This window comes from Chrysemys picta, chromosome 8, assembly GCF_011386835.1.
Source record: "Chrysemys picta bellii isolate R12L10 chromosome 8, ASM1138683v2, whole genome shotgun sequence".
In the NCBI taxonomy this organism is placed as follows: Eukaryota; Metazoa; Chordata; order Testudines; family Emydidae; genus Chrysemys; species Chrysemys picta.
In genome coordinates, this window is record NC_088798.1 from 56622850 (window position 1) to 56650163 (window position 27314).

The 27314-nt window shown below is 41.3% G+C and overlaps 1 protein-coding gene and 1 long non-coding RNA gene across 3 annotated transcripts in view; one reads left to right on the forward strand and one right to left on the reverse strand.

Moving 5' to 3' along the window:
- XPR1 (xenotropic and polytropic retrovirus receptor 1) overlaps nucleotides 1–27314 on the reverse strand; it is a 252139-nt gene that overhangs the window by 216966 nt on the left and 7859 nt on the right. For both annotated transcript variants that reach the window (XM_005290759.5, XM_065554519.1), the window contains exon 2: nucleotides 24567–24618. In XM_005290759.5, the coding sequence (XP_005290816.1) occupies nucleotides 24567–24618 (52 nt within the window). The remainder of the gene's footprint in view (nucleotides 1–24566; nucleotides 24619–27314) is intronic.
- Nucleotides 13129–14245, forward strand: LOC135973081 (uncharacterized). Its single transcript, XR_010589785.1, has 2 exons — nucleotides 13129–13271; nucleotides 13924–14245. It is a non-coding gene; the product is annotated as an uncharacterized LOC135973081 (long non-coding RNA).

Below are 27314 nucleotides of genomic sequence, written 5' to 3' on the forward strand. Positions count from 1 at the left end.
TCTCTTCCCCCCACCCCCACCCCCCACTTTCGGTAGGGTTTTATTTAGATTAGAAGAGGTCAAGATTAAGTCAGGGTTAACAACATGCGACCTAAGCACAACCTTTTTCCTAGTGTAGATGCAGATTAATACCTCTAACCTTGATTCAGACAGTAAAAACATTAAAATGGAAACCTTAATAGTGGCAGTCACTGCTATACTACTTTTTTTTTTTTTAATGACACCGTGGATGGCACATTATATCTAATTGGAATTCCTCCCCTCTACCCAAGTGGGGTGAAGGAAGAATAGCTGGCCTGGTCTTTCCTATTGGTTAGCCCCAAAAGAAGGCCAGGATTAACTCTGCATACTCACATATTTCTATTCTCCTTTGTTGCTTGCTGCATCACTATGGAAAGAAAATTGTAGAAAACAGTTACTGTATTTTAAATAGCCAAGAAGCTCTGTTAACAGCATAATCCAATCACCAATTTGCTTTTCCAACCAACACTGGCCATATACTCAGTCTGTTCTAACCCTACCAAAGGAAAAAAATTCCAAGATACCAAAAACAAAACAAAAAACCAATGTTAAAAGACATGCAGGTCTTTTGAAAGGAAATTTGACCTTTGAACTGAAGCTATTTAACAAAGTAGGCTGGGATCTTCTCCAAGACAAACGTTAAGGTTACACAAAGTTCTCAGACCATCTTTAATGAATTTGAAAACTGAAGTTGTTCTGCATGTGACACAAATCGCAGGTGTAGTTTTAACCATTTCCAGATTTAAATGCCAGTCTACACTTCCAATTGCCAATCATCACTATTGACGTAGTGTAATTTCTAGAGAGCTTAGTTTGCCATGAATGACCTCTACCATCATCAAAACCAGAAAAAAAATGAACATGTGTAAATTGATGGATTATTACTGGCTGAAAGCCCTCTATCCAGTCACAGGACTTCAGTCCTTTTTCTTAAGGCCTCGGTTTTATTTTTTCAGAGTAAAATCATTTAACGCAAGTTCAATACGTCTACCATGTCCTTTCCCTTGGATGTGGGGTCTTTTGCAGTGAGCCTGTCTACTCTCTACAGGATTAGACTCCACAGCTGCCAGGGAGTCAAGATGAGCCTCTGCTCTTCTCCTTCCTAAGATGCTGCCTGCAAACCACTATGAAAACCAGTCAGTCACCCATACACTGGGCTCTTTCCTTTGACCTAAAGTCTCCTGCAGGAGCTTACCTACTCCCCAGTCTCCTCCTCAACCGAGCTACTTGCTGGTTTTTAAATGAGGGTACGGTGGGGGTGATCTATCTTGAAGATATCACCGGATCCCTGGCCTCTGAGCCTCAGCTGGGAAGCAGCTGATTAACCACAGATGGGACTAGACCCAATGCCTCACTGTGACAATGCTCATCTACTGTAAAGGCTGATTTCTTAATTAGGAAAATTACCCATGCCAGCAACAGCTACTTACTATTCAGATGCGCAAGAAATCCATCCCCATGAAGACAGAAATCAAGTAATCTGATAGGCATCCAATTCTACTGGTGGACCAGGTGTCACTTTTCAGAGGACTTGGTTAATGCCAAATTTCAGTGTCAAATATTTTATGCTTAGCATTTTAAAAGCTTCCCTGCCCTCACTTACAAACCCCAAAATGCCTTTGGAGGTACAAAGACTTAATAGTTTTTAGCTTGAGACCACCACACAGGCCTAAACTCAGACATTATGTATGCAGACGCAATTCTGACTTCCATGGAGTTATGCCCATTTACACTAAATCTGAATTTTGCTTGTTGTCTTTAGCTCAGGTTCCAACGCATCACTGATGGATTACTGTGCACCTTTGTCCGGCTATGTGTCTCAGCTCCCAGCGTCTGAAAAGTATTACCTAATATAGTTACACATCATATTACACAATAAGGAGGGTCATCTAAGAATTAGAGCTATGAATGAGAAGACAGCTGCAGAATGAATGGTCTATCAGGCTAAATCATAGTCTTGCTGTGTGGCCCTACGAAAATCATTTGATTTACTGCGCTTCAGGTGAAAGTTAGATGAAGAGCAGCATTTTAGAGAAAGCAAAATGCCACATCTGAACAGAGTTTCCTAGGTGAATGGATTTTAGAAAAGAATATCTGGTAATTAAAAAACCTGAATCTAAAGAAACAGCTCAGTATGACTGTCTGGCACAAAAGAGGAGACTTTCATCCCCTATTTAATTGCTAGGTTTTCACCCTTTTCAAGAAAAATACACTTGCATTTTACAAAAGAGCCTGATCTCTGCAGGATTCACAAACAGAATATTGATTCATGTGGACAAAGCAAACAAATAATTGTTTTTGTAAAAATATAGAAGTGTCCTAATAACTGATGCCCTACATCTTTTAATAGCAGTTAAAAGTGAAGAGATAAAACTTCCCACTCCACAAGTATCCATACTAAAATTATGACCCTCCATTAAAATGTCATTTGGTATATAGTTTGGCTGTTAACACAGAAAGGTAAATATTATTCCAAGAGAATGAAAATACCTCTGCTAAAAAACCTTTACTCACATCATCATGTCAACAGCCCTTAAGAATATCTGTTCAGTTAGTCCTGCTTCAGAACTGGAATTTATTTCTTTTTGCTAGTTTACCTCTAAGGCAGGATCATCATTCTCGCAGTCTTTGATCAACTACAAACGTTTTGTTTCAACAGACAGACTCACAACAGAATACTCAAATCATGAAAGAAGTCTATATCTTCCAAAAGCCTGAAAAAAAGTGAGTGGTAAGATGCAAGATTTTAAATGCAGTCATAAGAGAGCTGATTTCTGTGAAACGTGTGAACCACAGAGCATTGTAAACTAAGTCTGTGTGTAGAGAACACTTTTCAAGATAGGCCACTTTTGACTACAGTCCAAACAGATTATTTGCCAAATGAGAACAAAAATTAAAATAAGAAAAATAAAAGATATGTGCTTTATATTTAAAAGCACCTGCTCCAAGGACCAGGAAAATCATGGGTCTGTGTTCAGTATCATTTTACATAACTGGATAGAAAACATGGGCTTCCTCTATCTGCTGACCATCTCAGCAATAGTAAAGCTTTTTATACCTGAACTATGAACCTTCCCTTTTGTCTCAGCAGCTCTCTCTTCTGAGGGGGTAATAGGATAGGGATAAAGAATAAATACATAGGACTGCAATGAAGGCATTCTCCCAGCTTTATTAGAGAATTTGAATAGTCATGCAAATATGATGCTCCTGCACTCTTTCAATATGGCAAACTGAATATTTAGACAAATTAATTTTTAACCCAAGATAGGCAAAGTGTTATAAGAACCAAGTGATGTTTGTTTTATAGTAATCCAGAAACCACTGAGAGTACCAACTAGCTGCATACAAATTCTCAGATATCATCCAAAATGTCACGGATTTCTAAACAAGAACTGGAACGGAATTTAGCATAGAGAAACTCAGTCAGTCAATATAAACCTTGAAAGACTAATTAAACCAAGACCAAACCCATGCATAAGTGTGAATTTAAAAAGCTGAACTCACTCATACAGGATTTAAATCAAATAAGCAGTATCCTGCTGCAATGTGTCATACTCTGCAGTGTAAGTTTCATATATTCTATTTATACAACACAACCGTAATATGAACTTAAGCTGAACCACATAACCTAAAACCATGGAAGGCCAAAGCTAATAACTGGCAGATTGCTTCAAATGTTTCCTCACTTTTGCTAATCTGTGCATGAACTCGAATTGTACAACCCACTTGTGATTAAAGAATCATGCAGCCACAACAGGAATCAAACTGTTATAACAATGACAAATGTACACCTGCATACTTTCTAAAATACATCACCTCATCCCAATTTCAATTCTCCACGTGAAAGATCAGCAAAACTAAGTAAAATTATTTCAACATATTTACATTTGCAGGAGTCTTCCTAACATGCTATATTTTGTACTTTAATGTATACTTCACACACACAGTTGTGACTGATGAGCATTTTAAGTGCCAGAAAATACAAAATATTCACATACTTCTGTTTAAAGGGCACCTCAATATTTGTGTGCACACACATGCATGTTCTTGAGAGGTATTTCACCTACAACAGTCACAAGAAACAATTAAGATTACTTAAACTGATAAAAAATAAGTACTATTTACTTTGTGTATTTCACAACATTGCATCGAGGGAGTTTCTCTTTTTCCCCTGTATAGGCCATTTTCCCTGTTTGTTGGATCACTCACATAGCAACAGGGAAGAGAAACATTTAAAAAACACAGAGAAATGTGAATATAAAATAAGAATATTTTCAAGGGGACCCAGGACAGGTGTGGTACCTGAAACACCTTTTAACTTATTTTTTCCCCAAAAATTATTATATTACAAGTTGGTTTCCCTTTAGTATAACACAAGATTCTTCAGCAATATTGTGGCACCAGAAAGCAATTGCTTCAATTCTCCAGCTGCTTTTTGCTCTAGAAGCCATGCTAACATGATAACTTTGTTTTCAAAGTACATTGTAACTTTACTAATGTAATTGCAATATATTCAGAGGGGTGAACAAATACTTGAAGCAGCTTTAGAAAACTAGTCTAAAGTTTTATATAAATCCTAGCCACTTGCTACATTTCAGGACAAAGTTAGCTGGAAAAAAATGTACAACTTTGAAAATTAAGTTAAACAAAGGTACTATAAAACCAAGTGTTTGGCCTACAAAACCACACAGTTAAGCCAAGCTGAGTGCTAAAATAGGGAAATCATGGCATCATTCAGTATCTGAATAATCTTAGTTTCTTACAAAGAAGGCCCATGAGTTTAAGTTTTGCACAGAAACTTGAGTGTCTCATGCCACATCCCCACCCCACAGTGGAGAATCACTTTTGTTTGGTTGCTTTTGCACACAGTACTCACTCAGCAATGACAGCAACAGACAAGTTAAACTGACAGCTTGGCTAATTTCACATTAGTTCTCCTGTGGGTCCACAGAGGAAGATCTCTGTAGGATCAGCATAGGTGTAAGCTGCCGCTGCTGGGGGTTTTATAGGATAGGACTGGGGTAGGCAAACTACGGCCCGCATCCGGCCCATCAGACCTTTTAATCCAGCCCTCGAGCTCCAGCCAGGGAGCAGGGTTGGGGGCTTGCCTTGCTCCGCTCCTGGAAGCGGATGCAGCCAGGGGGCGCCGCAGGCTGCCCCCGCCCCAAGGGCTGGCTCTGCACCTCCCATTGGCTGGGAACTGCTTCAGGTAAGCGCTGCCCGGATTCTGCAACCCTGAGCCCCCGCAGAGCCCCAACCCTCTGCAGCAGCCCTGATCACCCTTCAAACACAGCCCGGAGCACCCTCCTTCACCCCAAACCCCTCATCCCCAGCCCCACCCCAGAGTCTGCACCCCCAGCCAGAACAGTCTTCTCCCCCCCCCCCCCCCATGAGCCCCAAACCCCTGCCCTAGCCGGCCCTCCATACAATACCAAGATGCAGGCCTCAGGCTAGAAAGTTTGCCCACCCCGGGACATTAGTCTCTTCTCCCCACGTCAAGCAGCAAAGGATTGCATCTGTGCTTGTATTTGAGGACTGCAACTATCAATCCAATTAGGTGAAAGAAATCGTCCGGTCTGTAAAAGAGGGCAATGTCTCCATTTCTCCTCTATTAGCTCAATTTTAAGCTCTAAAGGCAGTGGCGGCTGGAAACATGAAGACTATGTTCTCAGCCTTTTGAGGGAGTGAAGAAAGCTAGTGCTGTACAACCACTGTACACCTAATTGTTTACAAACATATTACCATTGAATGAGACCAGCCACCACAGAGCCATATGGCACAACACAGTAGAGAAAAGGAAAGATTTGACGAGGAAAATTGTGGCCAAGAATTAAAGGGTGATAAAGCTACTGCATCTCTTACCCCATGCCTTGATAGACATGTCAATCAATCCTGAAATTTGAGTGGAAAAGCCAACCCATTTGGCACACCTTGACTAGGTTATATCCTAAATGAGACCTATAGCCTTCCATAGCAGTTAAACACTATAGGCTTCTTGAATTGATACCTATTCGTACTATTAGCAAAAGATCGCTAAAAAGGCCAGAACTTTCAAGCACTCAAAAGATTTTACATCAACCACTGAAGCACCAAAATGAAGAACTTAACAGATAAGTTTTAACAAATAAGGAAAAACTCAGCTGGCAAAGAGTTTCCTGCATCAGCAACTCCTAACTGACAGCTGGGTTGTATCAATCTCAACATTTGTGGCCCCAGAGAAATAATTCCATGTCTGACTAATTCATTAATGGAATTTGTGCTCTGGCAAGCTTGAACAGAGATCACACATCTTCTGATGCTTAGTTTCATTTGAGCTAGCCAGACAGAAGATACACAACTGTTCAGAGTAGAACACTTCACTGAGATATATGCACACCACCCTAGGTTCAAGCAATTAAGCACAAAAGCAGGATTTAAATTGGTAGTTGGCTGAGAGCTATAGGAATTCACAGGTGGAAGGGAAATTGTTATGGCCCACTTTTAACTGGGCTAGGTTTGAGTTACAAAAATGAAAGTGGTACATTTTCAAAGGCTTAAATGGCTTTCCTTGGGAGTTAGGCACCAAAAGTGACTTTGAAAATCTACCCCCAAAGACTCATTTACCATCTGCAGTAGCAACCAAATCTTCCATTTTAAAAAGTGATGGGTATATCTTAAGAGCACAGAGTCAAAGACACCAGCTGGGAAAGAACACCAGTGTACACATGAATTCCGAAACATGAGCCAGAAATAGAAACCAGTCAAGTAAGTTCCATTCAGTAGTAAGACTCATCCCAGAGTGTGGGGCTCAGCCATAATCCCAGCTCTTAGCAGACAATTTATTTGCATGCAGACAAGAACTTGTTCGCCTTTTCTCTTAACTATCCCACTCTGATTTTAGGCTTTCCAAGATATCATCATGAAGGACACTTGCTGAGAAAAATCTTTTTGGAACAGTGGCAAGCTCTCCCTATGGCTGATGAATATCTAGTGTTCATGCCAGATAAACAACACATGCTAGGTCAGTGGTGCTCAACAGTGATAGTGATTGTCACACAGCCAGCATAATTTGCATTTGCCACACCAGATCAGACCACTGGTCCATCAAAATCTGGTATCCTGCCTCTAACAGCCTACACATGAGGTTTCAGAGGCTGGCATAACATACCTCTCCCTCATTTCCCTAAAGCATATGGAAGCATATGGTCAATCCTTCAATGCTGTATATAGGACTCCAAAAGAGGCGATTTAGTTATAGACCTGTATTTGTAACAATTAAATTTACCTTCTGAAGCACGAAATTTCCAGATCCACAACTCACCAAACTCACATTGGTTTACAACAGAATCTGCTTGTTAAAAGAGATACTCAAGGATTTTTTGTGCCCAAACACAATCTCATACAGCAACTCTAGAAGACCACCCACGTGCACACACAGTATAAACTATAAACATTGTTTGAGTCCACAACAATCTAAATATCACCAAGGACCACTGACATTGATAGACAGGTCAAATTGTATGTGACCCATAGCAACTTATCAAGAGATACCGAAATGTAATCAAGACAATCTACTTGTATGTGAGTTTCAAAGAGATGTCCTAGACCAGCGATCATTAAACATTTATTTGTAGTAATAGAAATCAAGAGTAGATGCTAAGTGTATTTGTGTTTACCTGTATCTTGTTACAAGTTTAACAATGTGATCTAATTAGCGGGTAGATGCTAAAATCCTGTTCCTGTCTTATAATGAATCATTACTGCTTATTGACTCAAAGATGTAAGATACTACAGAAACTAATAATATTATTTACATTGTCTTCATCTTAATTTTCTATGCTATGATGAACTGCCTTGATAATTTGAATGGCTAACTGATTTATGTAAATGGATGAAGCTAGTTTACCTGTGTCTGCATAGGAAATAGAAGATTAGCGTCAAAGCAACAATATACACTGCATATTCTTTAGCCGGGAAAGGTCCTGATGTGACAAGTGCTGTCACGAAGCTTGTCAGCTTGCAACAAGACTATAAAGAAAAAGCCCTGGGCCTGATCCTGTCATCTCAGGTCTGCTTAAACTTTGACAGGGAAGGTATAAGCCACAAGACTGAGGTTTCCAGGTTTACTCTGGATTTAACCTGGAATTCTCATGGAAGAGAATAAACTGGATTGCTTATTGGACTATAACCTTTTGAACTGATTCCAGAAAGTTTGTTTACAAATCAGCAGCTTCACCATCTCTGCTATGAAACTGAAAAAGACTTTTTATATATCTGTATGTATATTGATCTCTTAACCACTGTAACTCTCTTCTTTTTTCTTTTTATTATTAAACCTTTAGTCACTAAAGGATTGGTATCTGCATGATTATTCAGGAAGATCTGAGTCTCACATTAACCTGAGGATAAGTGTCCGGTCCTTTGGGACTGGTGGACCTAAAGTGGTGAATCTGGCTTTCAGTAACCATTCACTATATTAGACTTGGTCCCCATTTAGACAGCCAAGAGCTGGAATGCTTAAAGGGAACTATGACTTTTGATAACCACTGTGGTATTACAGAAGCTATCTTGTTACTGATTTAATGAATCTAATTATTTTCCCCTTTGGGGATTGTCTGCCCTATTGCTTACTCAGGGCAACATGCAAGGATTCTCAGGGTGGCCCATTCAGGCATCCAGTCACAACCACACAAACTTTTAATAGTTTTTAATCATCCCTAAGAACGCATTCTTAGGCTTAAGTATGTAGTGTCCTTTCAAAGTATTAGGCTAACTTCCAAAAATGGTTTCTTTCCTGTAGCTGCTCTTAGCCAAGGTAAAGCAGACCCAAATCCTGACTTGCCCTCGTTTTGAAGGCATTTGTTGCACTTTAATTGTTCAACAGAATAGTTGAACTGTGGCCCCGACTGTGTTCCTTGGGCACCTAAAATTCCTGTTGATTTCAATAGGAGTTTTAGGTGTACAAAGAATGCAAGATCAGGCCCCACATTTATTTAATCAGTTCCATTCCCCAACTTCCAGTTCTGAACATGAAAGATTAAAAGTAATTTTAGAGGTACTAAAACACTAGTGGAATTCCATTAATCAAATTACACAAGGGAACATCAGTCAACACTTACTTGCTACGCCACCTCACTGCATCACAGATATAGAAAGGAGACACCACCACTCGTCAGAGAATTAGCGTTACTTTAAATCCAAACCTGAGTTTACTGGTCTATGATCACACAAAAGGGCCCCACTAACTATGGTTTGTCCTCACACAACACTGAATAAAAATTACAGAATAAAATTTTATTCTGTGAAGCATTTTCATTCATATCTGTACAAATGGTTCTTGTGTGTCTGCGCACTGAGCAGCCTGCTAGGATTATCCTAATTAAGCAACAGAAGACTCCAAGTTTTATGGTAATGGTACCCATCTTTCCTTAAAGCCCCCTAGCAATGGATTGGCAGGTGGACAATCTAGCTGGCATGGATCCACTCCACTTCAGCAGAAGAGAGAAGCCTGGACTGCTAGGCTACAGATAAGATGGCTGTCTTAGACAGCTGCCTTAGGGATGGGTGAAGTAGCACAGGGAGTGATCTTTCAAGATGTCTTGAGCTTTGGCTACAGCCCTCAGAGCAAGTTTGCAGTTATGGGACAGGATGGATTCAAGGTCAACCATCTCATCCCCATTGAGCCTCTTTCCTGCTTCAAATCCCACAAACAAGTTGGAAGCACTTATAAAATACATTCTGAATTATTCCTAGAATTGCTTTAACAGCATACTCCTAAAATCAAATTTAGCTACTTAGGACTTACAGTGCTACAGTCTAGAATGCAGAAAATTCAGCCCCTAATAAAAAACTGTATGCCTGGGGTTATATAATGCATGGAAAATCAATTGCATGCCATAATACACCAATACAAATGCAATTTTCCTTTTCCCGATCCACTGATTGCATCTCTTGTTAAAGTCACATAGCTAGTCAATTTCTCATCAGAAACCACAGATTGACATTCAGTCTCCTTGGTGATAAACTATGCTTCACCCTCTTCACAAAAGAGAAAATGAGAAACTAAACACATGATCTCACTGGGCCCCAATACTACTGATACCACCTCCTGCCCCCGCAATTCTTGTATGGCTGGCTGCTGCTCACAGGATTCTCTAAATAAGTCTAATGGCCCATCACAGTGCAGAATTTAAGAACCACTTTGCCAGCCATGTTATCATAGACCATAATACAGAAGCTGCTTTGCACTCAAAGTGAATTCATACATTCTGACATAAGCTGCCTACCCTATGGCTTTTGGCTACAGATACGGATTTTGGAACATTTTCCTGACTGACAAGTCACTAGCTTTTACATTATTTCTTTGAAACTGTATGTAATGATTACAGAATCTGTTATATTACAATGGAATTTCTTTAAGATTAAAGATCTTTTCAGCTGCATTTGTAAATCTGATAACAAAATACCATTACTCCAGTGTCTGTGATTTGTACAGCATATTAGATATTAACCCAGATAATAAAAGTGGCTACCACGTCCAACAGTAATAGTGGAGCAATTTAAATTAAGGTGATTTCAATTATTAAATCACTGGATTTTTTAAATAAAGAATAATTGATTGAAGTCATACTGAGGCTTTGTAAAACTAATATAACCTGCGCTACTGCAATTTTAGATTAAAAATAAACTAAGATTATAAATGCTTTTAAAAAATGCTATTACTGGTAGGATCTCTTATTTGACTTTTAAAAAATTGTTATAGGCAAAAAAGCAAAATATTACAAGTGAAAGCCCTGATTCTGCAAAACATTTAAACAGATGTGTAACTTTACCTATATGAAAAGTCCAATGAATTTCAATGACACTACTAAGGTGCTCAAAGTTAGGCATGTGCAAAATTAAGCAAAGTACAAAACAGCCACTTCAGAAATTTAAGATTGTAAAACGGGAAGAAGTTAAAGAACTAGCAACATGTAAATAAAATTCCTAATTTAAAAATAATTCTTATTCACCTCAAGTAAAAAAAAATCAAATTTTGACTCTATTCAGTCTTTATGTTCTAAATAAAAAAGGCAGTTTTCAACATGAATTAAAATGTATTCTAAATTCACTATTACCTGGTCCTCCTTTTTATCCCTCATCCTTAAGCATATAGGAGACAGGGAATAGTATTGGAAGTGATTTCACTTTTACTCTGCACATTGCCCTTGTTTGCTTTAAAAATATTTAATCTTAAAAAAAGTCATCCTCATGCTCTCATACAATCTTTTTGTTAACAACCAACACACGGTGTGACCTTTAAGCAGATTAATGTAACAAAACTGAAAAGGGCAGCCTCAGAGGTATAATCATAGGGGAAATACTTTGTTCCTCCACTGTATTATGCAGACACATCAGGATTCCCTGGGGTGTTAGTGAAGTGAGTTGGCCATTTTTCCAAGGCATCTTACAAGCAATTCTTATCTGATAGAATACGACATTTCAATTATTCTGCTCCTTCCCTGCCCACCGCATGCATTTTGAAACCAAAAGAAACCAATCAAGTTCAATTCATATTGCATTATTCACTGAGGACAGTTGATCTCCTCTTAAGTCTTAATTGCATAATAATAGTTCAAACATCGCATTTTATATAAGGAATTACTGGAAACCCAGAGGCTACCTCATGGTAAAGGTGACTGTATGCAATTTTTATTGCATATGGTACAAAAACCAACCTGGTTTTGTGAATGTTCATGTATGGTTTCTTTATAGCTGAAACTAAAAGGGTTGGGTTTTCTTTCTTTTTTTTTTTTTTTTTTTTTTTTTTTTTTTTACACAATTGCTCCTGTTAGGCAGCCATTCCTTCATCAAAACACTGTTACCAACTATCCACCTTTGTGAAATGAGCTACACTGGGAAATGAATATTCTCAATGCTGGTCACTAATATGAAATTTGACATATACCTGTTAAATTATAAATCTTCACTAATTCCCTTAACCAGAGAAAAGGAAGCACCTTGCTGTTTTTCTTTTGTTTTCTGTTGTTTTTAAAACACAAGGAGGTAAAAGAAGGAAAAAACAGAGCACAGTTTACTGTTTCTGATGTATTATCTAGCACCATTAATGAATAATCCATACCACTTCTGCAACCGGACTGATAAGCAAGCAGCTCAAACCTACTGCTCCCAGCGGACAGTTTCTTGGTTGCCATTTCAAATGGGACAGGCCATCTTATTATGTCCAACTTTCACTACCACCTATTGTACTAAATACAGCTCTTATTTATTAACACCAGAGAGTTGAAGAAAATGGATGTAAGTGAATCATACCAAAGCAATAACCTGCTCCCTCCCCAATTTCAGGCCTTGGCTACACTTGCGAGTTACAGCGCTGTAAAGCCGCCCCCAGCGCTGTAACTCACTCCCTGTCCACACTGGCAAGGCATTTGCAGCGCTGTATCTCCGTGGTTGCAGCGCTGCATGTTCTCCACCTCCCCGAGAGGAATAGCGAGTATTGCGCTGCCGCTGCAGCGCCAGTGTGGCCGCCCAATGCACTGTGAATGGCCTCCAGAATTATTCGGGAGTATCCCACAATGCCTGTTCTAGCCACTCTGGTCATCAGTTCAAACTCTACTGCCCTGGCCTCAGGTAACCAACCATGTGACCCACCCTTTACATTCTCCGGGAATTTTAAAAATCCCCTTCCTGTTTGCTCAGCCCGGCGTGGCGTGGCGTGCTATCAGCGAATCTTTCCAGGTGACCATGCCTCCACGTGCCAAGCGAGCCCCAGCATGGAGCAATGGCGAGTTGCTGGACCTCATCAGTGTTTGGGAGGAGGAAGCTGTCCAGTCCCATCTGCGCTCCAGCCATAGGAATTACGATACCTTCGGGAAGGTATCAAAGGACATGATGGAAAGGGGCCATGACCGGGACGCCCTGCAGTGCAGGATTAAAGTGAAGGAGCTGCGGATTGCCTACCGCAAAGCCCGCGACACAAACGGCCGATCGGATGCTCCCCCCGCGACCTGCCAATTCTACAAAGACCTGGATGCGATACTTGGGGTTAACCCCACCTCCACTCCGAGCACCACCATGGACACTTCAGAGCCGGGGGGGGGGGAGGGGGGAGGAGAACGAGGAGGAAAACGGGAGTGATGGTGGTGGGCCGGATGGAGACACCCCGGAATCCCTGCAGCCATGCATCCAGGAGCTCTTCTAGAGCCAGGAGGAAGGTAGCCAGTTGCAGCGGCTGGTACTTGGTGGAGGACAAACAGAAGAGCAGGTTCCTGGTAAGCGGGTTTTTTTTTCTGGAAGGAATTTTTTTGGTGCGGGCTCTTTGGGAGAGAAGGGTTAGACATGCATGCCTAGATGCGGAATAGTGCATTGATGTGGTTTATCACATCGCAGTAATCGACCTCGGTAATCTCCTCGAATGTCTCATCCAGAACGTGTGCAATGCGCTTGCGCAGGTTTATCGGGAGAGCCACCATGGTCCTTGTCCCAGCCAGGCTAACGTGTTCGCGCCACTGTGCCGCGAGGGGACCATTGCTGCACACAGGCAAGCTGCATATGGGCCAGGGCGAAAGCCATATTGCAGTAGAAGACCCTCCCTTGCTTCCCAGGTCACCCTCAGCAGCGAGATATCGTCCAGGACGAACTCCTGTGGAAAATGTTGGGACAGTGTTCAGTGTAGGTGCCCCCTGAAGCTGTTGGCTCTCCCCAAGGCACAGAAACCCAGAGGACAGTGCAGCCCTGAAACAATCAGTCCCCCTTACTCACCATTTTGAGGCTCCCGTGGGATGTGTGTGCTCTGTTTCGGACGGGAAAATTATGCTATTGTGTAGACCCTGTGTGTTTTCTACTCCTTAAGTGCGGGGGGAATCATTACTGTCTGGTATAAACAGTGCTGCCTCTGTTAAATGTTGCATTTTGCCTATACAGCAGCATCAACCTTGAGACCTCAGCCGTCCCTCTTATCGCCTGCTCAGAGACTGCAAAGACTCAGGAAGAGACCGCGAAAAAGCAAAGAAGACATGCTGCAAGAAGTGATGAGGCAATCTATTACAGAGAATGAGAAAGCACAGAACTGGAGGGAGAGAGAAAGCAGGATCCGCCAGGAAAACGCAGCACACCGGCGGCAAAGCACAGAGCACCGGCAGCAAAGCACGGATCGGCTCATAAGCATCCTGGAGCGACAAGCAGACGCTAGCCAGGAGCTCGTAGCCATGCAGAAAAAGGAGCAGTACCGCAAACGCAAACGCCACCCCCCCCCCCACAGCCCTTGTCCCAAAACTCTTTCTGTTGTGCCCCACTGTCACCTCCAACCCACTTTCCCCAACTTCCGTGTTCTTCACACCACCCGCTGCCTCCAACACCAGTATCTTCACCACCCAGCCCTGAAAACCACGACTCTTACCCTCTGCACTCAACCCCATCACCATGCAGTATAGCTATCCTCAAGTGCAGCACTCACTGCACATCACACCAGACAGGACATACGCGAATCTGTGATTGTACCGTTCCCCACTCCACCCCCTTGTTTCTTTTCAATAAATAATTTTTTTTTCTTTTCAATAAATGGATTCTTTGGCTTTGAAAACATTCTTTATTATTGCATAAAGTAAAAGACTCCTTAGCCCAGGAAATAAACAGGCACTGCAAGTCTGCTTTGTCTGCTTAGCAGACATTGATTCCTAAAGATCGGAACTACTGCACTTCACTCCCGTGCAGGACACCAGATATCACTGCTGGTTTTCAGTCTCAAATTGCTCCCTCAAGACATCCCTAATCCTTGCAGCCCCGCGCTGGGCCCCTGTAACTGCCCTGCTCTCTGGCTGTGCAAATTCAGCCTCCAGGTGTTGTACCTCGGAGGTCCATGCCTGAGTGAAGCTTTCACCCTTCCCTTCACAAATATTATGGAGGGTACAGCACGTGGATATAACCATGGGGATGCTGTTTTCGGCCAAGTCCAGCTTCCCATACAGAGATCGCCAGCAGCCCTTTAAACGGCCAAAGGCACACTCCACAGTCATTTGGCACCGGCTCAGCCTGTAGTTGAACCGTTCCTTGCTGCTGTCAAGGCTCCCTGTGCAAGGTTTCATGAGTCATGGCATTAACGGGTAAGTGGGATCTCCAAGGATCACAATGGGCATTTCAACTTCCCCTACCGTGATCTTCCGCTCTGGGAAAAAAGTCCCGGCCTGCATCTTCCTGAACAGCCAAGTGTTCCGAAAGATGCGTGCGTCACGCACCTTTCCGGACCAGCCTGTGTTAATGTCAATGAAACGCCCACGGTGATTCACAAGCGCCTGGAGAACCATAGAGAAATACCCCTTCCGATTAACGTACTCGGATCCTAGGTGGGGTGGTGCCAGAATAGGAATGTGTGTCCCATCTATCACCCCTCCACAGTTAGGGAACCCCATTTGTGCAAAGCCATCCACTATTTCCTGCACGTTACCCAGAGTCACGGTTCTTCTGAGTAGGATGCAATTAATGGCCTTGCAAACTTGCATCAACACGATTCCAATGGTCGACTTTCCCACTCCAAACTGGTTTGCGACCAACCGGTAGCTGTCTGGAGTTGCCAGCTTCCAGATCGCAATAGCCACCCGTTTCTCCACCAGCAGGGCAGCTCTCAATCTTGTGTCCTTGCACCGCAGGGTGGGGGCGAGCTCCTCACACAGTCCCATGGAAGTGGCTTTTCTCGTCCGAAAGTTCTGCAGCCACTGCTCGTCATCCCAGACTTCCATGACGATGTGATCCCACCACTCGGTGCTTGTTTCCCAAGCCCAAAAGCGGCGTTCCACGGTGCTGAGTATGTCCGTGAATGCCACAAGCAATTTCGTGTCGTACGCGTTACGCAGCTCGATAGCATCGTCGGACTCCTCACCCTCACTCTCACTGTCACTTTGGATCTTAAGGAATAGTTCGACAGCCAAACGTGACGTGCTGGCGAGACTTGTCAGCACACGCCTCAGCAGTTCGGGCTCCATTTCCCACAGACAGATTGCGGTGCACAGAAACCGTTGAAAGATGGTGCCAAAGGTGAACAGAAACAAAGGAATTTCTGGGATGCGAAGCGATGCATCACGGGGCATTGGGACAAGACCCAGAATGCCCCGCACCCTCGCCCCCACAACCCACGGCGCCAGAATGGGAAAAGGTGCTCTGTGGGATAGCTGCCCATAATGCACCACTCCCAATAGCGCTGCAATTGCCGCAAACGTGGCCACGACAGTGTGCTGGGCAGCTGTCAGTGTGGACAGACTGCAGCGCTTTCCCTACTCAGCTGCACGAAGTCAGGTTTAACTCACAGCGCTGTACTTCTGGAAGTGTAGCCAAGGCCTTAGAGCTTTGTGCTTGTACCACTTTGCATACTTAAGTCTCAGTAGTCAGCAACATCCAAGCCTTATTAAAGGGCATGCCTACAAAATAGTTTTGTCAACCACCTGGATGATTTCTGTCACTAAATTACAAGGTCTAAATTATAGTTTTTCCTTCTTACTGCTGACAAATCCTTATTCCCTGCACCCACACACTCACACCCTCACACCCTCACACCCTTGGTCTTTTGAACTTTCATACCTTTCCAACTCCTCAGTGCCTTCTAAGAAATCACACCCTGTTGACCAGCAAACTATCACAAAGACTATACCCAGGACCCATCCCTCACGAGCAGCCCAGGGGTTAGGTATTGAAATCACTACTTCTGCAGCCTCTTAACCATTTGTCTGGGACATGGTAAGGGAATTAGATTTGCTCCGTGTCCTATCACATTCAGCACTGAATATTTTTATCACCACAATGGAGTAGACTAAGGAATACTATAAGGTCTTCATTTATTTTAATCCAAGTCAGTTTACAAAGGGGTTTGACGACATTAACCCAAAATTAATCAACAGTATATTTAAAATGAAGATTAAAATCTTCTCATATGAGAATGAGTGTGCGTAATCAAACCAACATGCCCTCAAGCACTGGTATTCTCACATGGTTTGAGCCCCACTCCTGTCACTTTTCATATACAAAGCAAATATGTATATATTAAAAAGATACTATAGAGAAACCCTGTTATATTTGCTTCTTTCTACCTCCAGCCCCATTTTGCTGCAACATCATCCATTAGTTTTAATCTTAAGTAAAATATATATGTATATAAAAAGCTTTGAAGTGTTACTACTCACCATCCCCCTAGCAAAATTAGAATATTTTCTAAACCCTGTACACAATTTAACCTTCTTATGGGTAGCAATCCTTGTTCACAGAAAGGCAAAAGAAATGAAATTATGTCCTACTGAGATATAGGTTTATGGACTAAGTGGGAAGAACAGCTCATTTCAACAGATGTAAAATAATTTTAGAAGCAGGTTAAATTTCAAAATCCCTTAGAATAGCAAAGATCCTGGGGAAAAATATTCAGAGTGGACTCTGTCCATTCAAGCAGATAATCAGAATGAATAATTTACAGACATACTTTCATCTTCACTACTGCTGAGAAGAGTTGCATTCTAAGAAGCTCAGGGAGATGCCGACACATCTGCTAACCAAGTGGAATAATCAGTAGGAGTCCAAGCCACGACAGTCCGGCAACCTGTCTTGCTGAGGGGACAAAGCTGACAGGAGACAACAGGAGAAAGACAGAGCACTACTTGCCCTACATGAGGCCAGTATTTCATGCCTTTGTCATAGTGTGCTTTTTGCCTCTGAAAAAAAGCAAGACATGATACCTGACTTTCACCACAAACCACCAGGGGCTGCTTCCTGAGTGCTTCCTCTCACAGCAAAGCCATGGTGCCAATTTCTACTGACTTGTTACACTCATGTACAGGTTTTCCACCAGAAACTATGCAATCTCACAAGGCTGAGAGCTGTGAAAAGCAGAGGAAGGAACAATTTTACAACAGCATCAATTCATCCAGTCTGAACCATTCATTGTAAAAATATTACATGCTAATTTCTACTAATAAGGCAAATATGTATGCCAAAGAATCCCCTGGTAGTTCAAGCAATTTCCTTTGCATAACATTTAGGATTGGGAGCCAATTGCATATCATCTGTCTGCTTTTACTGGCTTATGTCCTGTATGTAAAAGTGTGGTTTAAGAATGGTCAAACATGGATACTACTAGAAGTTGCTTGGATAAGAGGAAGGTATATAAACAGCATTGCTTTGATAAAGGGGAAGTCCGCAAAGAAAGATATTAAGAACATGCAGGGAACTGATGCAAGCCTAAAGGAAACTATAGGAACAAAAAGTAATGAGACACAGGAAGAAATAGGATCTTTGAACAAGTTAGTTAAACTATGTATACGTGAGCAACTCTTCTGGCAGAGTGTGTGCAGGCCACCTGGTATAATTCATGCAGAATTCAGGGTACAGAAATGCATAATGCTGGTACTCTGCTGCTTCTACAAAAGGCATGGGTGTTCAAGCACTGAATGACCTCGCTTCTTCCATTCTCATTGCCTCCATCCAAAATAAGCAGATGCAATATTCAATACAGGAAGAATCAAGGAATTATAAAGACATCAGCAAGGACGAGAGAATATTGTGGCAATAACTTAAAATTTACAGGAAGTTGCATGAATTTTCCCCAGAGGTGTGTGGTAGTGGTATGGGGAGGTTTGTTTTTGCATATTTTTGCAATACATTATTCTGGTCACCCACATCCCTGCTTTGTTACTTAAAATCAAATTGTCAGTGTTCATAGCTTTAAAATGGAAACGCAGATTTACCCTCGCAAAAGTCAGCTGAGCACAAAGCCAGTTAGTGTCACTATACACCTAAGTAAGGTAGCAGAGTAGAAAATCTCCACTTTGACCTGGGCTCTGCCCATCACTCCTCAGATCTCAGGCTTTTCCCCACCACCATTTTTTAACTTTTTCGAAACTAGTAAGATTACAAGTCATTTAAATTCTTTAAGTGCCGTTTAGAAGTTAACATTGTTTGTCCATGTCTGAACTGTGCAAAGAGACAGTCCCAAGTACAAGACTGTTGAAAACAGTTTATATTAGATTTTTTTTTTAATTTTTGATCTGTGCTTAGCCTGTGCAGATCTCTGAGACTTTTCATTGCCTCTATTATTTACTGGGAGTGTTTTGGAGGTTCATAGAAGGTTCATAGAATATCAGGGTTGGAATGGACCTCAGGAGTTCATCTAGTCCAACCCCCTGCTCAAAGCAGGACCAATCCCCAGATCCCTAAATGGCTCCCTCAAGGATTGAACTCACAACCCTGGGTTTAGCAGGCCAATGCTCAAACCACTGAGCTATCCCTCCCAAAGCACCTATCACACCACACAATCCTTTGCCAAATGATACATATAGCAGCCTGTAGCAGTTTAAGAAAGAGTCTGTGCTAATACTTCACTGCACCTGTAACAGAGCAGGAGAAACTTGGAAGTTAAGAGGAAAAATTCCTAGGCTCTAAGGAAGCAAACAGAATCAATCTCCTCCTAGCTCAAGTGATATGACAAAGCCTTGACCAGTAAACTAGCACTCCATATTAAGTCAAATCAAAGCTAATTAGATATGTCCACGCAGAGGTCTGCACCAGTTTAACTAAATAAATCAGAAAAATGATTTTGATTAAACCAGTACAATCTGCATTTAGACCAGGCCTTCAGTAGACTGTTCATCCTGGACATAGGTTTGAATAATAGTGAAAAAGAAAATATGCACAATTCTGGCAAGTATAGCATCTCTCATATATAGGCACTATCAGAAAACCAACATTAAACAGCCACTATTGGGAGAAGAAGTTGGTCATGGACTACTGCTGATCTGGCTCTTAAAAATCCGGGGAGGTTGCAGTACCATCCATGATAGGAACTGGAAAGGTGTTCTGAACATATTGTGCATGTAAACCACAGTCCATCCCCCGGTTCGACAATAGCATCTATGGGCAGGCTGTGTAGAGCTCTTGTAACAAGAGTATAGGCAGATAACAATGCTTTTGAAGGGTCTATGTGCATCCTCCCTCCCCCGCTCCCGGTTCCCTTCGTTTAGCCCTGTGACCTCACTCCCGTTCCTGTTATATCTTTAGTTGTCCCCCGAAATTACTTGGAATCCCGGACGTGTGGATACTCCCCCTAGGCTGGGGGGAGGTCCTTTAGCAGTGGGCGGGCTTCCGCCCGCCCACTTCCTGGATCCCAGTGGGATGTGCATCCCTTTGAAGAGCTATTTTGCCCAGCTCCAGAATTTGACCTAACATTTTCAATGTTTGTTAAAATACCTCATCTCCAACCAAGCATGTCAGACGGACATATTAGATCAGGCATTCTCAAACTGGGGGCCGAGAGGTTACTACATAGGGGGTCATGAGCTGTCAGCCTCCACCCCAAACCCCGCTTTGCATCCAGCATTTATAATGATGTTAAATATATAAAAAAGTGTTTTTAATTTATAAGGGGGTGGGGGTCACACTCAGAGGCTTGCTATTTGACAGGGGTCACCAGTACAAAAGTTTGAGAACCACTGTCTTAGATAATGTTAGTAATTAAGTCAACGCTTCTCAACCTTGAGCACTGCCATAGCAGGAGGGCATAAGGGAAGAGGATAAGAGCAATGGACACAGAGAGAGATACCTGATCTTAAATCTCCTGTTGCTACTAAAAACATACTCCAAAAGCTGCATTTCCTTGACTGTCACCTGCCTTCCTTCCCTGTTGTCTCAGCAGCTCCTAATCCAGCTGGCCAAGGAAGCAGCACACATGTATATGAATGCAGGTTCAAGCAATAACCCCCCATCTTTATCCTCTTCTTCTGTAGGACTCAACTCAACCACAAAAGCACATGCAGTCCATGAGACCACAGACACCCACCTCCACATCTCAAGCAGCATATTGGTGAAAGGGAAGTCAGCAGAAGCATGGAAGCAAAATAAATAAAGAATAGTAAAAGATTTTAAGTGAGAGCAACAAGGAGGGGGGGAGAAGATAATGGAAAAGGAATAGATAAAAAGGGAGAGAGAGTTGAGCAAAAGAATGGTCATATGGTGACAACCATGCTGATACTTGGGGCAGAGGGACAAAAGGGAACATCTTCCCACCAATCCATCACAAGGACTACTTCAGCAACAAGAAAAACAAAAAGAGTGGAACCACTAACTTAAATGGTTGCATGCAGGCATTTGCTGTTGCTATTGTCTAACTGGAGATAGATTGCTAAGCAAATTATTTTATGCCATACAAAATTAGGTTCAGTTTTATTTAAAAAAAACTCTCCTGCTTGGTTTTTCACATTAATAATACCAGGATGTCACTTACCCCTTTTTACTGAAGGACTTTAACAAGCTCTTTAGAGGACATCACAGGAGACTAAAACACAAGTTAAAGCTCTCCCATATCCTAACTAGAGGGACAATACAAATATTATACCATCTGATGATCTACTCTCATACACACACACACAGTTCCTTTTCCATTGGTGCTTTAAATAAATAAAGACAGCACATCCAGATACTATGCTAAAAGTGTCAAAAGAAAAAAGTTACAGCTCTCAAAGTTTAATCATCACATTAGAGCTAGCTTCCTGAGACATATTCTCTGCACACCTTACCTTGTTATTTTTTAAATCAGATTTTAAACTATTAAGGAACAACAAAAACAAGGAAGTGAGAGTCTATGCTCTCATTCAGTATCACAACCAATGTATAAAGTCACCTACCGTTTGAAGAACAACATAATACCAAGACAGAATGGAGTGAGTTAAGGATGGAGTTTCAGCCTTTACTTGGAAAAACCTGGCTTGTCTCAATTCATACTTTTTTAAAAAGAATTAAGTTTGTGATAAATTTGAAAGGTGCTGGATTAACAGCCATGCAAACTAAAGCCTTCTTTATGCACAGAAAAGGGACACAGTACAGGCAGCAGCAATGTAAGTTCTCTCACACTGTCTCATCAATATGCTTGAACTATGTCTCAGAAACTAGGTGACATTTCCTGACCACTCAATTCTTGGCCTCTCTGAAATACAGGCCACTGAACAGCCATCAGATAGCAAGCTTGTATGGACATGGGATAGATGTGAGCCAGTGACCTAGAGATGGAAGGAAATAATATGTCATAGGTAACCCTAGGAGCCATCTAATCCCCATCCATTCCACTTACATTGGACTTCCACTAGTGTCAGGAAACCATCTTTAAAAACACAGATTAAAGGTAATGTGCGTAGTCAGTATGGACTACGCAACACTGTTCCAAACCAGCATCAGATCAGTTTTCTAGATTAGGTAGTCTACAAAGTGTTTTCGACCATTTTTAAACAGTTTTGCACACTAGAAAAAAATAGGACACGGAGTGGAAATTTCAATGTCTTTGTAAAATCATTTACACAGTTTCCAAAATAATCCATATATTCCACCTGGGTGGCTGGACTGTAGCCACCTGGCTGTGGATGTCCAGTCCTGGGGTCTGGCACTTTACAGAAAAAGTACGTTTGTTTTAACAAAATTAGTAGACCGGGTCAAATAAGTAGTCAGGTGCCAAGGTAAGTCTAAGAATTATACCGGCTGGGCAGTGCTCCAAGGATACTTCCCTCCAGTCAGGAGACTCCACAGAGGTTTCTACTGGCTTTGATTATTCCTTTGAGAAGTATAATAAAGACTTGTCCCCACTACACACAGAGATAATTTAATAATGTTCTTCTTTTAAATATTATTCTCACCAATCGAAGAACGGGTACATTTACATCTTGGAAGTTTAGTTTAACCTGCAGGAATCAAGTGACTAAAATTCCCCATCACTTACACTAAACCCATAATTAGAAACTCTCCCTATTCACAGCTATTTAGTGTACTACCTGGTAAAGACCAAGGAAATACATGGAGCTAATGGGCAGGAATGTAGGAGTAGACTGGTGGAGAGAGAAAAAATGAAAAAAATACATTTGACACTTGTATTTTTCATTGTTGCCTTTTCCACAACAGGTGAATAAGTAAATTAGTACTGTGGAATGATAAGAAAGATACCTGGGAGCTCTGATTTTAGAGAAAAACAGAAAATTCAAAGACCTTCTGCAAAGATTAACTGATTTTTATCTCATACTTAGTCTTCTGGAAGAGAAGAGAATGGAAAAATTAATCTTAGAATAATTAATAATGCATAGCAGTGATTAAAGTTCCAATGCACTCTAGGAAAGTGACCAACCAGTTGTTAGCAATGCCCCACCCTTCTTTCAACTGGTAACGATAACAGTTTAACCAAAAGCATAGATGGGACGGAACTGTTTGACACCATTACAGAAAACATGACCAAGATTAACCAGCTCATAGACTCTAAGGTCAGAAGGGACCATTATGATCATCTAGTCTGACCTCCCGCATGATGCAGGCCACAAAAGCTGACCCACCCACTCCTGGAATAATTCTCTCCCTTGACTCAGCTGTTGAAGTCCCCAAATCATGATTTAAAGACTTCAAGTCGCAGAGAATCCTCCAGCAAGCGACCCCTGCCCCATGCTGCGGAGGAAGGCGAAAAACCTCCAGGGCCTTTGCCAATCTACCCTGGAGGAAAATTCCTTCCCGACCCCAAATATGGCGATCAGCTGAACCCCGAGCATGCGGGCAAGATTCTCCAGCCAGACGCTCCGGAAAAAGCTGACCACGTTAGCATGTGTTTCCTGTCGTGTGTATATATATATATACACACACACACACACCTAAAAAGGTAAATAAAGTCACAAACTGTATTAAAATAGAGATTAACATAGAAGTGCCACTATAGTTAATGATACATTCTCACCTTCGATATTGCATTCAGTTTTAGACACCTAACTGCAGAAAAGGCAAAAAGTTATGAGGAGGGTAACAAAAGTAGAGGCTGGAGCGAGCATTTTAAAGATTAGGATTATTTTGTAGTTCTCTTAGAAAGAAGAGGAAAGATAAATGTAATGAGTTTTATCAAGAAAGTTAGTTTTATGGGTAAGCACTCAATTAACAAAGCCTACTCATATAATGTAACAAGTTTAAAGCTGATAGAATTTTTTACATAACATTATCAAGGGAACTTAATGCCAGTGAACAGATACAAATGGCTTAGTAAGAAAAATATTAAAATAATTCTACATTTATACAAATAAGAATGGCATCCCAGTTGAACACAGGATAAATGTTAGCGGCTCTCACTTATGCTTCAGAGCATAAACTGACCAATAGCTGGGATCAGGAAATAATTTTCCCCAAGTGCAACATTGCAGAAATTAGATGCATTATGGCTATTTTATACATTCCTGTCCAGCACTTCATATTAGCCACTTTTGGGGATTGGAATTGTCATACCAGAACAGAGTACTATTCTCAACTCATGAAGGAGTCACTTCCACCACTGAATGATTGAGTGTCCATATACACAAAAAGAAAATAGCTGTTACAAGCCTCAGACTATAGAAATATCCTTTTACTGTTTTAATGATTCAGTACAAAAGGCTTTAGAGATCTGGAAAAGCAGAATTTTCTGCAGCCAGGTTCTTGCTTCCCCTTTGGCCTATTAAGCCTGTCAGTTTCAGCAAATAGGCAAGGAGAAGCTGTGCTCAATACTCAGCATCCAGTAATGCAAGTATGATTCAGGGTCACAGCTTGCTTACCTTCTATAGAAGGGGCCTGGTCCTGAGCTGCATACAGCATCTCCTTGAAAGCCTGCAGGAAACAGAAAAAATTCAACCAGTCAGCACAAAAAACTTAAGTCACTCTGATAAGCCTGTTTGAAAATGAGTAGCAATTGAAGTCTTTTTAATTCCTCAAGACTGATATATAAAGCTATGGAATGCGAAGACACTGGAATTATACTTATTCCTGACAACAAAGGAAACACACAAACCACATGTTTACTGACAGCTTTGTCTAAAACCAGTTGCCTTGCTGTCTAAAAGACTACCCTGACAGCATGTGTAAATATGCTCTTTTGGAAAAATATTTCCTATTAGGTAGGATAGGATTTTACTAGAGAGAAAGCTGTCAATACCAGAGCTTCGGTGTGACATAACAGGAATCTGTCATGGCAAAGGAAGAAAGAGCCTCAGGGACTGCTTATCGATATTGTGAAGTACTGGAAAATATACACTTTTCTTTAAAAAGTGAATACCACATGACAAAAGAAATCAGCACATTTCCCTTTTAGTCTTCTTTTGAAGAAGAGACTAAAAAAGGAAAACATTAATCCAGATAAGGCTCGTTAACCAGAACTCCGGAACCATAGTGTCTCACGCTCCAGAACTCAAGGGATCAAATAGCTCAGGAAATCCAGGACACTAGTTTTCTAGTACAGGAAGCAGTTTCACAAATCAAACCGCAAAGGTAACACAGTTAAAGATATACTTTGGGCAAACCATTCAACTGCTACATGCACAACCTGGGTTCAAGAGTGGTATTCAATCATCCCAAAAATACTCATGTGTTCCAAGCCCACAGTCACTGTGTCAGTTGCAATCCTTTTTATATGATGATTTTCAGCTAGTTACTGAAGCAATACCAACAATTCAAGAGTGGGTCTTATACTCTACACTCCTGGTTACTACACAAGTGCAAATAAGAAAGAAACAGGATGAATTGTGGCCTGTTGCTGAAAGATATAATGGTAAAGCCTAGACTTCTCATGCTGGAGCCAGAAACAGCCCGGAAGAAACAGCCACATTGCATATGTTATTGTTAAGGCAATCAATACCCACTATATAGAGTTCATGATGAATGTGCAAGTGGTAGAGATACAGTTGCTGTGCAAACCATAACTGAATGTTCAGATTTGTGAACATATCAACATCTAAACCATCATGTTTTAACAAGAGTTGCATTGTCTGGTTCCATTTTAGGATATATGAAGTGTCCAGCCTGTCCTTTTTGGCTGTTATCCTAATCCAACCTGAGAACATGTTCTACAAACCTATTTCCTGCAACCAACAAGATGCAAACCCCAATCCTTGAGCCCCACTCCAATTCTCCAAGATCAAGGCACTGCAGCATAATTAGCAAATAGTACTCAAAGAAAAAAAAGCCAACTGATTAGAGAGAAAATCAGAAGAACTGTGGCAACATGGTGGTCACAATCTTGCAAAGTAAATACAAGGTCTAAAGGACACATCTTTATTTCAGGATACCACAAATGGCAAGTTAAACAGACAGCCATCTCCCAAAGGTCTGATTCCTGAATCCACACAGAGGTCTTGGCATGGGTCACTTGCATAACTGTGTTTTCCTACTTAAGACATTGTTTACTCATCTTCTCCATGCCAGTCAACCTTCCCCCTTCACTGTTTTCTTTTTTAAACATTTCCAGCAAATACTTGGCATTTGAATCTGCTTCTCCACATGACTTGCTAGTTAGTTGCATATGACCTGGGTTCCACAGTCTATCAAGTGGCAAAAGTGTTCTTGTTTTTCCTCCTGTTAATCTTTGCCTAGCTATAACTTTTTCCATGCACTAAAACATTCACACAGCCCTTAAGAAATATAAAGTACAAGAAAAAAGGCTAGTTGAAATCTCCTTCTATAAGAAGGAAGCTGCTTCCCAAATCTCCTCAGAAGCATATAAACAGTCAAGGGAAAGGAAATTCTCCACCATTCCAAAACATGATACACTGGTATCACCATAATGGGGGCCGTGTAAGTATTTAAATAGATAATAAACCTCCCTCCTCTGAAAATAATATCTAAAAAATGAGGACCAGCTTTTAAAAAGATTCATGCCGAGTCATAATTTAAAACTTCTCCAACTTCAGTCCAAAGCAAACTAATACAGTAAACTCATTAATTCGCAATGAATGGGAGACTCAATGCAGATTATGAGTAATGAAACAAATATAAACGAAATAAACCTTGCTACAGCAATATTAAGTCTTCTCTGATAATCCAGGTTGGGGAATGGGGGTGTCAGCATTACAGATTAACAAAAAGAACCCCTACTGTATTTTTTCTCTTAGGCCTTGGCTACACAAGAGACTTGTAGCAATAAAATTCAAACAGTTTAGAAGTTCGTAAAGTTAAACCAGTGCAAGCCCGTTTTGTGTACATTCAAATCTGTCTGAGTGCCTTATTACGATTTAGATTGAGTTGATTCCTTACCAATGTAAGCTCACGCAATAAAAGACACAAACCCTCTGAAATCTAGACATCTCTACTTTTCTTCTTCTTGAGCATATCAAATTGAGGTCCCAGGCTGGCCAGATCCGGCAGGATAAGAATTTAAATTAAGTTGGATAGGAAAGGATGGTGACTACCAAAAACTACTAACCTCTAAAGGAGGTATTCTTTTTACAGTCACTTTAAGGTGAAATCTTATTCACTTTATTCAGTTGTAGTGCTACTCTGCATGGCTCTGTCTACAGCGATGGTTCTCAAAC